Below are 12,882 nucleotides of genomic sequence, written 5' to 3' on the forward strand. Positions count from 1 at the left end.
AGTTCAGCATAACGCATTGCCAACTAGTTCTTTTTGCTGATGTTTAATAAAACATGTGGACTCAGGCTATTTACAGTCTGGAATATTGATATGATCAAATCATGTGTATCATCATGTGGTCTTCACACACTTTACAATCTCCCCCCCCCAGATAACTGAAATGTTGTGGTGTGTCCCACGTATCCACAGCAAAATATACAGCTCTGTCTCTTCTCGCAATAAACCTGAACTCTGTTGTCCAGCTGAGCTAAAAAGGCTGCTAGATTTGCTCACAATGTTGAGTGCAATTTGGTGTGGTTACTGGTTACGACACCTGCGCTGTTTTATGGGCCACGCAACCCACGGCACGCGTATCCGGTTATCTGTCTGTAAATGCGGTGACCTGCACGTTTCCAACGCAGCACTCTATGGAAAGCCAAAGGGGTCGCAATAATTCAATAATTCGTCACAATTATTGCAGCGTTTTGAACGCCGTTTTTGGCGCCACCTGGCGTTTAATAAAAGCCGCCACACGTCTATTAAACACCACCAGGTGTCTAATAAACGTCACCAGGCGTGTGACGTCATCAGGCGTGTGACGTCACCAGGCGTTTAATAAACGCCACAAGATGCTTATTAGACACCTGGTGGCGTTTTGATAATCAACTCCGCCCTGTGGTTTTCACCAATAGATTTGAACTCTAATCACCCAATCATTAAAGAAGAAGGTCAGGCCACACTAATCAAGCACGGATCTCCTTTGCAGCTTGTTTGTCTAAAGAAAATGCACAACTTTGTAGTATATGTTAGTTTTGTATTGTCAGGCATCAGTAGGCACTGGCTGCTCATACTGTATTTAATTAATCAATCCCAATAATCAAAAAAAGTGGAGAGGAGCTATTTTCATTATTACCTGCTTAAATTGAATAAGCACTGTCACACTAAAAACTGAGTAAACGCTGTCACACTAAGAACCTTCTGGCATCACATTTGCCTTTTATTGTACATTTTATCTGGGTCTGTTGTTAAAATGGTTTCAGATATGGTGATATTTAATTGCTGCAAATATCTGTCTATTACTACAAGACCAAGTGGGGGGGTTTAACATGAAGAGTAAGCAGATTTTGAAATATACTCTTAATTTAACTACTAGGTACCAAAGTGTAGCCTACCAGAAAATCTGACAACTCTGAAAATCTTCTTGACAAAAAGGATTAATAACCTAAATAACAGTTTGGCTTGCTCGTTTGGTACAATTTTAGACAGCTACAGCTGTCTTGCATATATCTATCTGTCTTAGTTATATCTCAATAAAAACTAAATTAGAATTATAATGGCAGCATAAGGAACTATCACCATTTATTTTAATTCCAGTAAGCAAAGTTTACCCAAAGATGGCTAGATATATGAATTCTGACATCTTTCCTCTACTTTCATATCTTTATGCAAACAACACCCACCAGCGCACTACATAGCAACTAAATTAAACACACGTGTCATACTTAATTTGACTTATCACATCACTGGGTGGGATTTAAAAACATGTCACCTTTCAGGAAACTTACCTTGACACAGGAACAGCAGGTGTCAGATCCCTGAACACATTCAAATACTATGGTTTATGATCTTGACTCAATTGGACATTAAGTTGTAATAATAAATCATTATAAGCATTTTAATTTATTTTTATTCCACGCATTACTAAAAATGTCAAGCTGAAAAATGTACTGACAAACACAAAAGCATGACAGATATAAAAAATGAGATTTATTAAAGATCATCAAAAATTCAGCAGCACTAGGGTCCAAGTAGTCCTTTGTGATTTGTGAATATAAGGACCACGCGATGTCACAGTGCTTTGCTGTCACCATTTTTGTGTCTGGTCATAGCTAAGGGACCTAATTCATATCAACCACAACAACTAGAAGAGATAGATACGCAATACAAACAAGAGAATACGCGGAACAAATAGTTTTTCATTTAACTCCGTAATGTTAACCAGCCGTTAGCCCTTAACGAAAAACTAGCTCGTTAACGTTACTAGCATGATCAATCTAGACTTAATGTCCTGTTATCACATACATTTGTTTTTCTTCAAGTGCCATATTTTGGTGTCATTCACCTATCCTGCAACAATGTATTGATGGACATCTGTACTCTTGACATACTCCAGTGTATGGGGATGGACCAATTCGCGTTAAATCAATCTGTGCCAAATTTCAGTACCTGAGCTTCTCTGTCCTCCCTACCTGTGTCAGAAAGCAGGGCTTAGCGCGTGCATACACACACACACACACACACACACACACACACACACAGGAGGTGCACTGCAGACGGAGCGAAAGATATGTCGCCTTTGCAGTTTAACACTGCAATGCCAGTAAAGCGGACACAAGTGTGGCTACAGTTTTCAAGATGTACGCAGACAGCGTTTGTTGCAATATAACTTACTGGCTAGATGATGATGCAGTCAATGTCACATATTTGAACATATAATGACACCCAATGTGAATACTATTTTCTTTAGGTTACTCAAACAACCTGCAAAGGAGATCCGTGCTTGATTAGTGTGGCCTGACCTTCTTCTTTACTGATTGGGTGATTAGAGTTCAAATCTATTGGTGAAAACCACAGGGCGGAGTTGATTATCAAAACGCCACCAGGTGTCTAATAAGCATCTGGTGGCGTTTATTAAACGCCTGGTGACGTCACACGCCTGGTGACATTTATTAGACACCTGGTGGTGTTTAATAGACGTGTGGTGGCGTTTATTAAATGGCAGGTGGCACCAAAAAACGGCGTTCAAAACACCGTGAGAATTGTGATGAATTATGACCCTTTTGGCTTTCCATAGTTACCACTAGAGGCAGCCGTCTGCAGCAGGCTACCGCCGTCTATTTGGAAAATAATACCTCTGCTGTGTATTTCATCTTGTGTGTTTCTGAGCCAGATGCTGGATATACCAACTTACAACCAAACAATCATTAATTTCCCTGGAGTCAACAAACACGAGCGGATATCCTACATGATCCGCGTTGCAGCTCAAATTGTGTACGTTTTTCATACTAACGTATGACACTAATAACGTTACCTCCGATAATTAAATCCATGCTTTGTAGCAACGTTATTTTACAACAAAAGTAGTTTACGGTACATCAACGACGTTCCACTTCCGGGATTGCTCCGTTGCCGGCTGGAAATTTCACCGGATGTCCCTGTTTTCGGCCGGATGTCCGTTACCTTTAGCTTTCTTTGTGTTGGAATTTTAAACTCCGGTGGATTTAAGAGGTTTTATATGGTTAACTGCTCCTCAAATCTCTGCAGGGTAAATCCAGACAGCTAGCTAGACTGTCTGTCCAATCTGAGTTTTCTGTTGCACGACTAAAACAACTTTTGAACGTACATATGTTCCACCAAAACAAGTTTCTTCTTGAGGCTATTTTGCAGTGGCACCCTTGCTCCGTCCGGCGCTTAGCCCCGCCCAAGATGATTTGGATTTGTTTAAAGAAATGCCAATAAACCAGAGCACGTTTTTCTCCCATCCTGGAATGTTGTGTGGACTAGCCAGACCCTCCTGTGCAGCGCTGTGGAGGAAGGTCTGGCAAAGCGAGACTACAACGAAAGCAACTATTTTAACCTACCTAAATAACTTTATAACTGCGGTGGTCAAAGCAAGCGATTAATACGCCTGTTTTACTGTAGGACTTGCTGCCACCGTGAGTTCTCTCTGCACGAACAAAGACACGACAGTCCGCTTTATATTCTCAAATCTGCTCACACACAGTCCAAAAATACATATATAGCTTCACCGAATATCTACTGCTGTGACAGCTGCCAATTCAAGTACTTCAAGTATTTCAAGTAGAGTGAGACCCCATCTTTCCCTCTCCCCTCTCAGTTGCATGTGTAGAACAGCCAATAGGAATGCTCTCTCTCTGAAATGACCTTTGATTGGCTAAAGTCTCCCATCGCGGGCTAGATTTTCTAAAGCCTGAAAACAGAGCCAAGAGGAGGTACAGAAGTCTGGCTTTCTCTCAGACCACTTGAATTACAAAATGCTGAACAGTTACTATTGAACGTTTGTCTAATGACGCGAAAAAAATATACTGCCTTACCCCAGCTTTGATGCACATTTAGTACTCAGTGAACTGAATTATTTAGTAGTGTCCAAAAAAGAGAGAAATAAATCTGGGGAAGGTCTTGTTTCTGTTTTGTTTTTACAAAGTGAAACATAAGGTTGAGCTCACCTCCCCACTCAAGCTATTTTAGTACAGATCCCTAAAATAAATTGCAAAAAAAGTCTCGCCCACTCCTCCTTCACCCTGTCTCCTCCTTTTCTATTCCATTCCTCTTCTCTCATCACAGGTTCCTGCCCCACACCTCTTCCTCTCTCTTCTTACTTCCCCTTCGTCCATCGCCTCCACTCTTCTCCCACTGATGTCAGGTAAATTCCAGCAAACATGTTGTGTTGGGCTCCCACCTGCCTGCACCACTAAGTTCATCTGTCAACCGACTCTTGTTAAACAAGCCTTCAGCATTCAGCAGCTAGCCTCCGGGACAGACTGGCTGTTGAGTGGGTGGCCAAAGCCTAGAATTAATTTCCTGTCTCTCTCCGTGTGTGTGTGTGTGTGTGTGTGTGTGTGTGTGTGTGTGTGTGTGTGTGTGTGTTTAGTAGTATAAAAGGGGAACTGTCATGCTAATCATATTGATCAAGATGAAGAGCAGGTGAGAGTCCTATGTTGAATTTTAAAGCTGCCGTGGGCAAGATTTTAATATAAAAAATCCAGTTGTCCTTAGGACGAAATGTTGCTGCAAGAGGGAGTAGCATCCCATCTTTAATGATTTAAGCACAACAGATTCCCTCTGTTTGCTTGAATTACACTCTGTCATGAATCCAGCATCTTGAGCCTGTTTTGCCAGTGTTTTGTTTTTGCTCTAACCTGAAGTTCGTTTTTCCTGAGTTTTCCTGAACACATCCCGGCTGATTCTCCAACCACTCACACCTGCTGCTATCTGCACACCCGGTCCTGATTACCATTCCCTGCACCATATAAGCCGTGACCAGACATCCATTCCCTGCCGGATCGTTAGCGTAACCAGTATGTTTAGCTCTCGTATCAAGCTTCTAGTTTTGTAAAGTCTTTTGCTGTTTTTGTTTCTTGCCGCCTGTTCCTCTGTCTACAGTTACTCACCTGGATTGTCACTCTCACCTACCTGGCTTACTACTTCACTGCAGCTCATTTGGATCAGCACAGAAACCTCCAGCCTTCCAGCTTCACTCCCTGCCGACCAAAGTGGACCTAATCGTTTCCACATTCAATTCCCAAATAAATACTCACCTTGTATTTTCTACTTACCTTGTCCTGGTCTGCTTTTGGGTTCCTGCGCTAGACAAATCGTGACACACTCCAATGTCCGTATGGTCACTAAGACAAACTGCTCCACGAAGGATGATTTTGATGAGTATGATTTTTGAACGTACTTGTGGGAGCAGCGCTGTTAAAGGTACACTGTAGGAATTTCTCCCATCTAGCGGTGAAATTGTATTTTGCATTCAAACAAATAATGCTCTCTAGCGCCTCGCTTTTTCAAATGTGTGTTGCAACTACGGTAGCTGTTATGTACCAAGAAGCTATGACAACATGTCTTCCAATTTTTGCTTTTTTGGCGACGAGGATTCCTTCTCCTACGGCTCGGCATAAGTATGATCCTCCATTATGAACTGAAAGTGCAGTGCAGGCTTTCAAATTTGCCGGGGTAGTGACAAGCGCCTCACACTGATCTCCTTCTCCGTTTCAGCTGGTCTCAGTCCCGTGACGCTGGCTCTGAACATAAACGCGTTGTGGATTAGCTAGACAGGTAGGCTAGTGCTCTATGTCCCTCTCAGTGATTATAGTTTTTCAAAATAGTGGAACGACATGGAAGCCTCCTTGGACTTGCCCGTCCAATGTAAATACAGATAAGAAATTCTTCGCTTACGAGGATAAGTCAGATCATTGGCAGAGGTAATTTTACACCAATGAGGACATATTTATGAATGAAGACATTATATTTTAGCTAATAAAATACTTAAAACACTACACAGCGTACCTTTAAGAGAGACGGCGCAGAGTGGGAGAGAACAAATTTTAAGTCACTTCACTAATGTTAGCTGTGAAACTCCATTAAGTAGACAAGGCTATTTTATTCACTTTAAAGGTTGGATGAAGTGATTATTTTCTCTAATACAGATGATGCTGTTTCATTAATAAATTAGTCATGACAAAAGATTTTTCCATGAATCCTCTAAGTTAGCGATTATAAAATTAGCTTGTTTGGTAGCTCGTTTAATAGCTTGTTGGATAGTTAGTTAGCTAGCTTGCTAATTCCACCCAACATCCTTTCACTGGTTACAGAAATTGAGCCGACTGGCTAGCTAGTTAGTTAGCTTGCTTGCTAGGGGGTTCAGTTCTCAGTTCAGCATCATCTGTGTTAGAGAAAAGAATCACTTCATCAGATTTTTAAAGTGAATAGTTTGCCAGCCTATTTACTGGAGTTCCACAACAACACATATTCTCTACAACTGTACTATTTTGTATGTATTATCTGTGTCCCCTTCAAAAATTGCTTTTATTGTCCCACCCAACTGTTGGATGAAATGTACGCCCATGCTTCTGCCACTCAGACTGCCTCCTAAACGCGTGCCGGAAAAATAGCCAGAGTCACCAGAGTGGGAGGGGTCATTACACCCACCCATCAGTTCACCTCTGCTTCAGCTGTTTGTGCTTGTTGGCTGCCGATGGCCTATAAGCACTTGACAAGGAGGAGGGGGTGGGCTTGTAATCGGTCATAGTCCTTAGACCTTGCCACATGCTTCTGAGGTTTCCCCCTACTGGAATTGTAGCTCCGCTTTCTTCCCTTACTCCCATTTTGCCTCCTTTACTGCTCTTCTCACATTGTAGTCCACAGCTTTATAATTTTGACTGCAGTCCTATTTGTGGGCAGCAGTGCGTGTGTTTATGGCATCCCAGATGGTTCCTGTAATGCATGGTTTCTGGTTGTGGAATGATGTAACTGTAGTTTTGGGTACAGTTGCTTCTGTGCAAATTAAATCTACCACAGACTCAGTGAATCCATTGATATAATTTGTGGCCTCTGATTGGCTTGACCTCACGTGTCACTGGGGGGCATGCACCAAAGTTCGTTTACATACTACGATCTCAACAAGCTGGCCGCATGGTCGCCCTTCCTGAACCCGGTAGGTTTATAACTGTTTTTTAATGGCGTATAGCAGTGATCTTGAGTGTGTAGTCCCCTAGTCACAAGGCAATCTCAATCGTCCTGTACAAAATCCCACAAGGGTTTGACCTAAACTGTACAGTACATGCAATGTTTTACAGCAGATGGCTATAAAATGGACATTTATTTATAAAAATATAAATAAATGTCCATTCATTTGCAACTATCTGGATTCCGCTGTTTTGACACCAAGGTTCTATGTTGACATTTCATTAATCCAACCACCTGCCAGCCTGAGCACTCTGCACCATGTTAAACAGCATGTTAGCATTCAGCCGCTGGAACACACACACACACACACACACACACACACACACACACACACACACACACACACATAGTTAGGATAATTATTTATCAAAGAATGGACAAAATCAATGAAGATTGTTCACAACAGTGTCTTTTTAAAAGAGTTGGGAGTCAAGTTAAGTTAGTTATTCGGTTCATGCAATCAGTAGCTTTTCTTCTTATCTCTGGTCAGTCCCAGCATCTCCTCCACATTATGTGTTCCTCAGGGATACATCCTGTGCTCTTTGCAAGCACTTTCTCAGCTTTCATGATTAACACATGAAAGACAGAAATACTAAAACAGAAATACTAAAACAGCAGTTTGGATGCAAATGGTTTAACAAAGAAAATGAAGCAAAACCGTTCTAAGCATACCTTTTCTAACACACACACACTGAGGAAGGTGTACAAGAAGAGAGAGAAAAATGGTTAGAAAAGTCTCGCGACAGATACAGATTATGAAGCAGCATCTTCTATCTGCGGTCTAGTTTCATATTGGATCAATTGTATTCAAACTGAAAGAGATTAATGGAGGTGAAGCTGACAATAAATTGCAAGGCCAGTGCTTCACTGGTGTACCTGTGTATATGAGGGAGGTTATCTGGCTTTCTGAACACTCGTGTGCACGTGCTCTCGCTGCTGACCTTGCCTACTGGGAGTCTCTATAGACCACCTAGATGAGGACATTAACTGTGTCTGACTTTGCCTTGGACTCCTAATGGATTCTACCCCCCCAGAAATAGCACGACTTCTTCAAAAAAGACAGCAAATCACAAAATCCCTCCAGGTGAGAAGCAATCCTCTGCTGACAAGGATACAGCAGAGCAAAGAGAATACTGGAAGGAGGATGAGGGAAGAGCAGAGGGACATTGGAGAAAATGGTGTATTAGGAAACAAGGTAGAGGAAGGCAGACATGTTTGTGGCGAGAAAAGGGGAAGACAGCCAGTGCTGTGCCCATTCAGGCTGAGCTTTTCTATTATCTACCCTCCCAGCAGGGGAAATATCCACACTCTAAGAAATAAATTCATAAAACAGCAAGTACAACGCTTTTCAAATTACTGTACTGTGTATTATTCAAATACACTGTAATACAGTACTGTATATAAAAATGAGCTTACTGTACTGTAGTTTAAATTATAATTAGGCTATAGTATTGTGCCGTTAAAATTACTGTGAATTTCAACATTTTGCCTAAAAAATAAACTGTAGAATATCAATGCCAAACTGGTAGCAGAGTTTGAAAACAAACATATTCATAAAATATGTATCATGGGAGTCAAGTAAATAGAATACCACAGTTTAAAATGTTATCATGTATCCAAAGACCCAATATGAACACTGTAAGCAGACTACTTGATTACTATAAACTAAATATTCATACAGCATTTGTCTAGGAATGATTCTGCCCCAAGCTTTTTGATCCATGTAAGCGGTTGATTACTGAAACCGTGGTTACTGTAGGGGGTTTCCACTGTATGTGTACACATATTTGGTCAATAAAGATAAAGCTGATTCTATGAACCTTGTATTTTCTGTGTGCACTGTGTTGCCAGGTGCTGTATTTTTCATATTCCTGCGGATGACCAGCATGTCCCAGCACAGCTGCAGTGACAAATACAGAACAACAATCAGTAGGACTTGTTTACACAGGGTATGCCTTCTAACAGGCACTATAGGCCCAGGGATGGGTATTTTTTTAGGGATTTTCCTTCTGGCAGAAATAATGAAAGTAAATGTTTTGTTGCTGCTTTACTAGAAATAAACTGCATATGAGGATTATCTACTAAAAACTACAGATAATAAGTTACAAAGCTCCAGATTGGGGCCATTTATTTGCATTTTGTGCCAATGTTTAGAGATAGACAGTGATAGAGCTGTAATCGGGCCTTAAAAGTTAGGCCCGACAAGGCCCGAGCCCGACAGAATTCGGCCCGAGCCCGACAAGTACATTTTGATTGACAGCTTTTTAAAAGCCCGAACCCGTTTACAGCCCGACATTATTTAAATGTGCGCACACACACAGCTCTTTTGCCTTCTGTCAAGAATGAGTCATGTATACATTTTTTACAACATTATTTATTCATGACTAACGTAGGCTATAGGCCACTTGGAAGTTGGAACAAAGAAATAAAATAAGTCCTCCAGAGCCCAGCCTCCGTTTCACCTCCTCAGCATCTATTTTCGCGCTAATCGAAACGCATCACCTGACCGCTCATTTACCGCGCAACCCAGAGCGCAAGCCCGAGCCCGGCCCGAGCCCGCGTAAAACGCCCCGTCGGGTTCGGGCAAAGATCTTCAGCTCTAGACAGGGAGAGTTAGTTAGAGGGAGGTTATGAGTAGGTGCACTTAGGGCTGGGTATTGTTAAACAATTTCCGATATTGGTACCAATACTAATACTGTGACTTTGATACCAGTTCCTGAACGATACTTTTTTTCCGATACCAATTTTATGAAATCAAATTTAACAAAAACATATTACACAACATTATGGCACAAATCTTTTTTGTTTATTTTTCAGCTCCTACTACATGAGCCCTGTCTCTCTGTGTGTAATGTAGAGTTTTTCCTGCATGTCTCTACGACGTGTAACGTTAGACAGCCAATCACAAGCATTATTAGATCTTGGTAGAAGCATGCAGCGTGCTTATGGGTTCACTGACGCTGATGAGATTTACTCCTTATTGAAATTGGGTATTGAACGACGAGGCATTTTTCGATACTCGATACTAAGGAGGCAATTCAGTGGGTGCCTAAAAAGTATTGAATTTGGTACCCTGCCCTAGGTGCACTAATGCTCCCTGGATAAGACCAGAAAAGCACACATGTGACTATACAGTAATAACATTAACAATCGCCCTGTTGTATTCAAGTGCCCCAGTAAACCATGACAGCGTGCCAGCATTCACAATACCAGGACCCAGAAACTGAGCAGCAGAATGGAATTCAGTCATAATTTCTTTTTCAATATTTACACCTGTGCTATTCCTACTGTCACATGTCAAAATGTCTTCTGTCAAAAAGGCTTAATATTTTTTTGCCAAGTGATCATACTCGAGGTTGACTTGTCAAGTTACCCTGGGCATACATAGCGCTGCGGAGGAGGGTCTGGCTAGTCCACACAGAATTCCCGGATGGGAGAAAAACGTGCTCTGGGTATTGGCATTTCTTTAAACCAATCACAATCGTCTTGGGCTGTGATAAGCTAAAAGCAGTTAACCATAGTCCTCATGAATTGAATGGAGTTTAGAATGCCAACACAAAGAAAACAGAAGGTGAGGGACATCCGGTGGAATTTCCGGCGGCAACGGAGCAATCCCAGAAATGAAACGCTGTCGATCTAGACTAAGGAAGAGGGGGTGCTGTGACATTGGTACAGCAACAAATTTCCTCAGAAAATTCCACAAACTGCAGATTCCATTCTGCGAGTGAAGGTGTTATATTATTTATCATAATCTATTATGCCAGAAGCATCAATTGTCAAAAGTGCTGCTTTAATATAAATGAAATTCTGCAAAACTTAAAAATAACTGGATTCACTTTAAGGCTGTCTCATTGTTAAGCTGTCTTTGTATACAGGAAACACACACACACACAGTGTAACTTGTGTCCAACCACTTGCCAGCCTGAGCACCATGTTAAACAGCATGTTAGCATTCAGCTGCTGGAACATGCACACACACACGCACACACGCACGCAAACACACACACACACACACAGTGTAGCTTGTGTACTGAAACCTTCTTCCTTTTTCTAGCTAATTCCATTCACATTGAGTGGAATATGCTTTGAAAAGCACTCTTACTGAAGACACTTTGATATTCTCTGTACACTGACTCTACAAGGCTTTTTTTATTCTCGCGTGTCTTTAATGGACACATTGTCATGTCTGGGAAAGCTTTTGTGTGGGACAGACAGACAGGGATGGAGGGGGTTGTTTCATACAGAGCCTCTTTTCTAAATTCTTTCTGCTCCGACATGTCAAGTTCTCCGCTGCGTTGAAAATCATTTGGACAAAGTAACACTCAAAGGCCATTATTGATAACGGTAGGAAAATATATCAATTTCATCTTTAATTAAAAGATGTGTAATGCTTCCTTATCCTTACATGTCCCACTGTGTGTGGATTAAAAACTGCAGTGTGTCAAACTGTACAGCATATCATTCAATTTGAGGAGAGTAGAAGTGGAAAGCAGTCCCCTGATGAGGCAGAACAGTAAGTATGACGTGCAAATCCAGTTTTCCTATGGAAGGAGCAACAGGAATAAAATAATTCTGAAATATACTGTAGATTACAAGTTATAGACTCACCCTGATCCAGGGCTTTGTAAACTACATATCATTGTGCTGGATGGCTATCTTTATATTTCAGTCACTGATCTACTCATGAATGTATTATGGGAAGAATGTTAAAAATACAAACATAAGCCTTGTGTTGTCTTTCTGTTGACCATGAACTTGTTTGCGCTTTTTTCAACTTTGTTTTAAAATTTATGGTCAACAAACTTAAATTTAGATGACATCGTACCTCATTTTTGAGCAAAAAAAAAAGAAGCTGTAATTATAAATTATTTTGACTAATAGATAAGATCAGAGGATGTTAAGTGGACCACAGACTGGTATTATGTCAAAGTTAAGTCAAGACACGGTTTTGAAACCATTTCAAAAAATGTTCAAATGCTATACAATTGAATAAAAAACCCAAATTTCAGTTAGTAAGTAATCATGAATTTTATGGAGCATGGTGGAGGCCGTCGTTTGAACGTCCCCTTAAAGACCTGGCTGCACTGCTGAAAGCAGTTCACAGGAATACAGAATACAGCATAGAAAATGTGCTTAGAAATATAGGAAATATTGGATAGATATAGTATAGAACAACATAATGTTCTGCTAAATAAAATATCACATTTATTATTAGTTTCACTTGTTTTCATTTTAAACAAATTGTATATCCGAATACAATACACATTTTCTAAAGGCTCAGTCTGCCACTTAAAAAAAATAAATAAATAAAAATCCAGTGGTGGTTCCATGATATCGGGGGGGTAATCATATTTCAGGGGGCGGCCTGTGCCCCCCTTCGAGCCTGTCCCTGGGCAATGGGTAAAATGTGTTTAAAGTGAAGCCAGAAGCAGTTTGTACCTGTTTTGGGGTCCACAGAGAAGTAGGGCTGTCCCTCCAGGATGCTGTAAACTATCTTGGCGCTGTTTCCGTACGTCGGATCATCTGCGTCTGAGGCTGTCACTTGCAAAACTGACGTTCCTGCAGAGGGAAGGGAACAAATAATAAGTGATCAGATGGTGAGATGGTCAATAGTCGAAAGCACTGACCACCACA

At 41.1% G+C, this 12,882-nt stretch overlaps 1 protein-coding gene across 3 annotated transcripts in view; it reads right to left on the reverse strand.

The window, feature by feature from the left end:
- Window positions 1–12,882, reverse strand: part of LOC116043968 (cadherin-18-like) — a 108,637-nt gene that overhangs the window by 52,835 nt on the left and 42,920 nt on the right. For all 3 annotated transcript variants that reach the window (XR_004898349.1, XM_031291016.2, XM_036005400.1), the window contains exon 4: window positions 12,688–12,807. Coding sequence is in view for 2 of the 3 variants with exons in the window: in XM_031291016.2 (XP_031146876.1) it covers window positions 12,688–12,807 (120 nt within the window). In the remaining variant the exon portion in view is untranslated. The remainder of the gene's footprint in view (window positions 1–12,687; window positions 12,808–12,882) is intronic.

Source organism: Sander lucioperca, chromosome 9, assembly GCF_008315115.2.
Source record: "Sander lucioperca isolate FBNREF2018 chromosome 9, SLUC_FBN_1.2, whole genome shotgun sequence".
NCBI lineage: Eukaryota > Metazoa > Chordata > Actinopteri > Perciformes > Percidae > Sander > Sander lucioperca.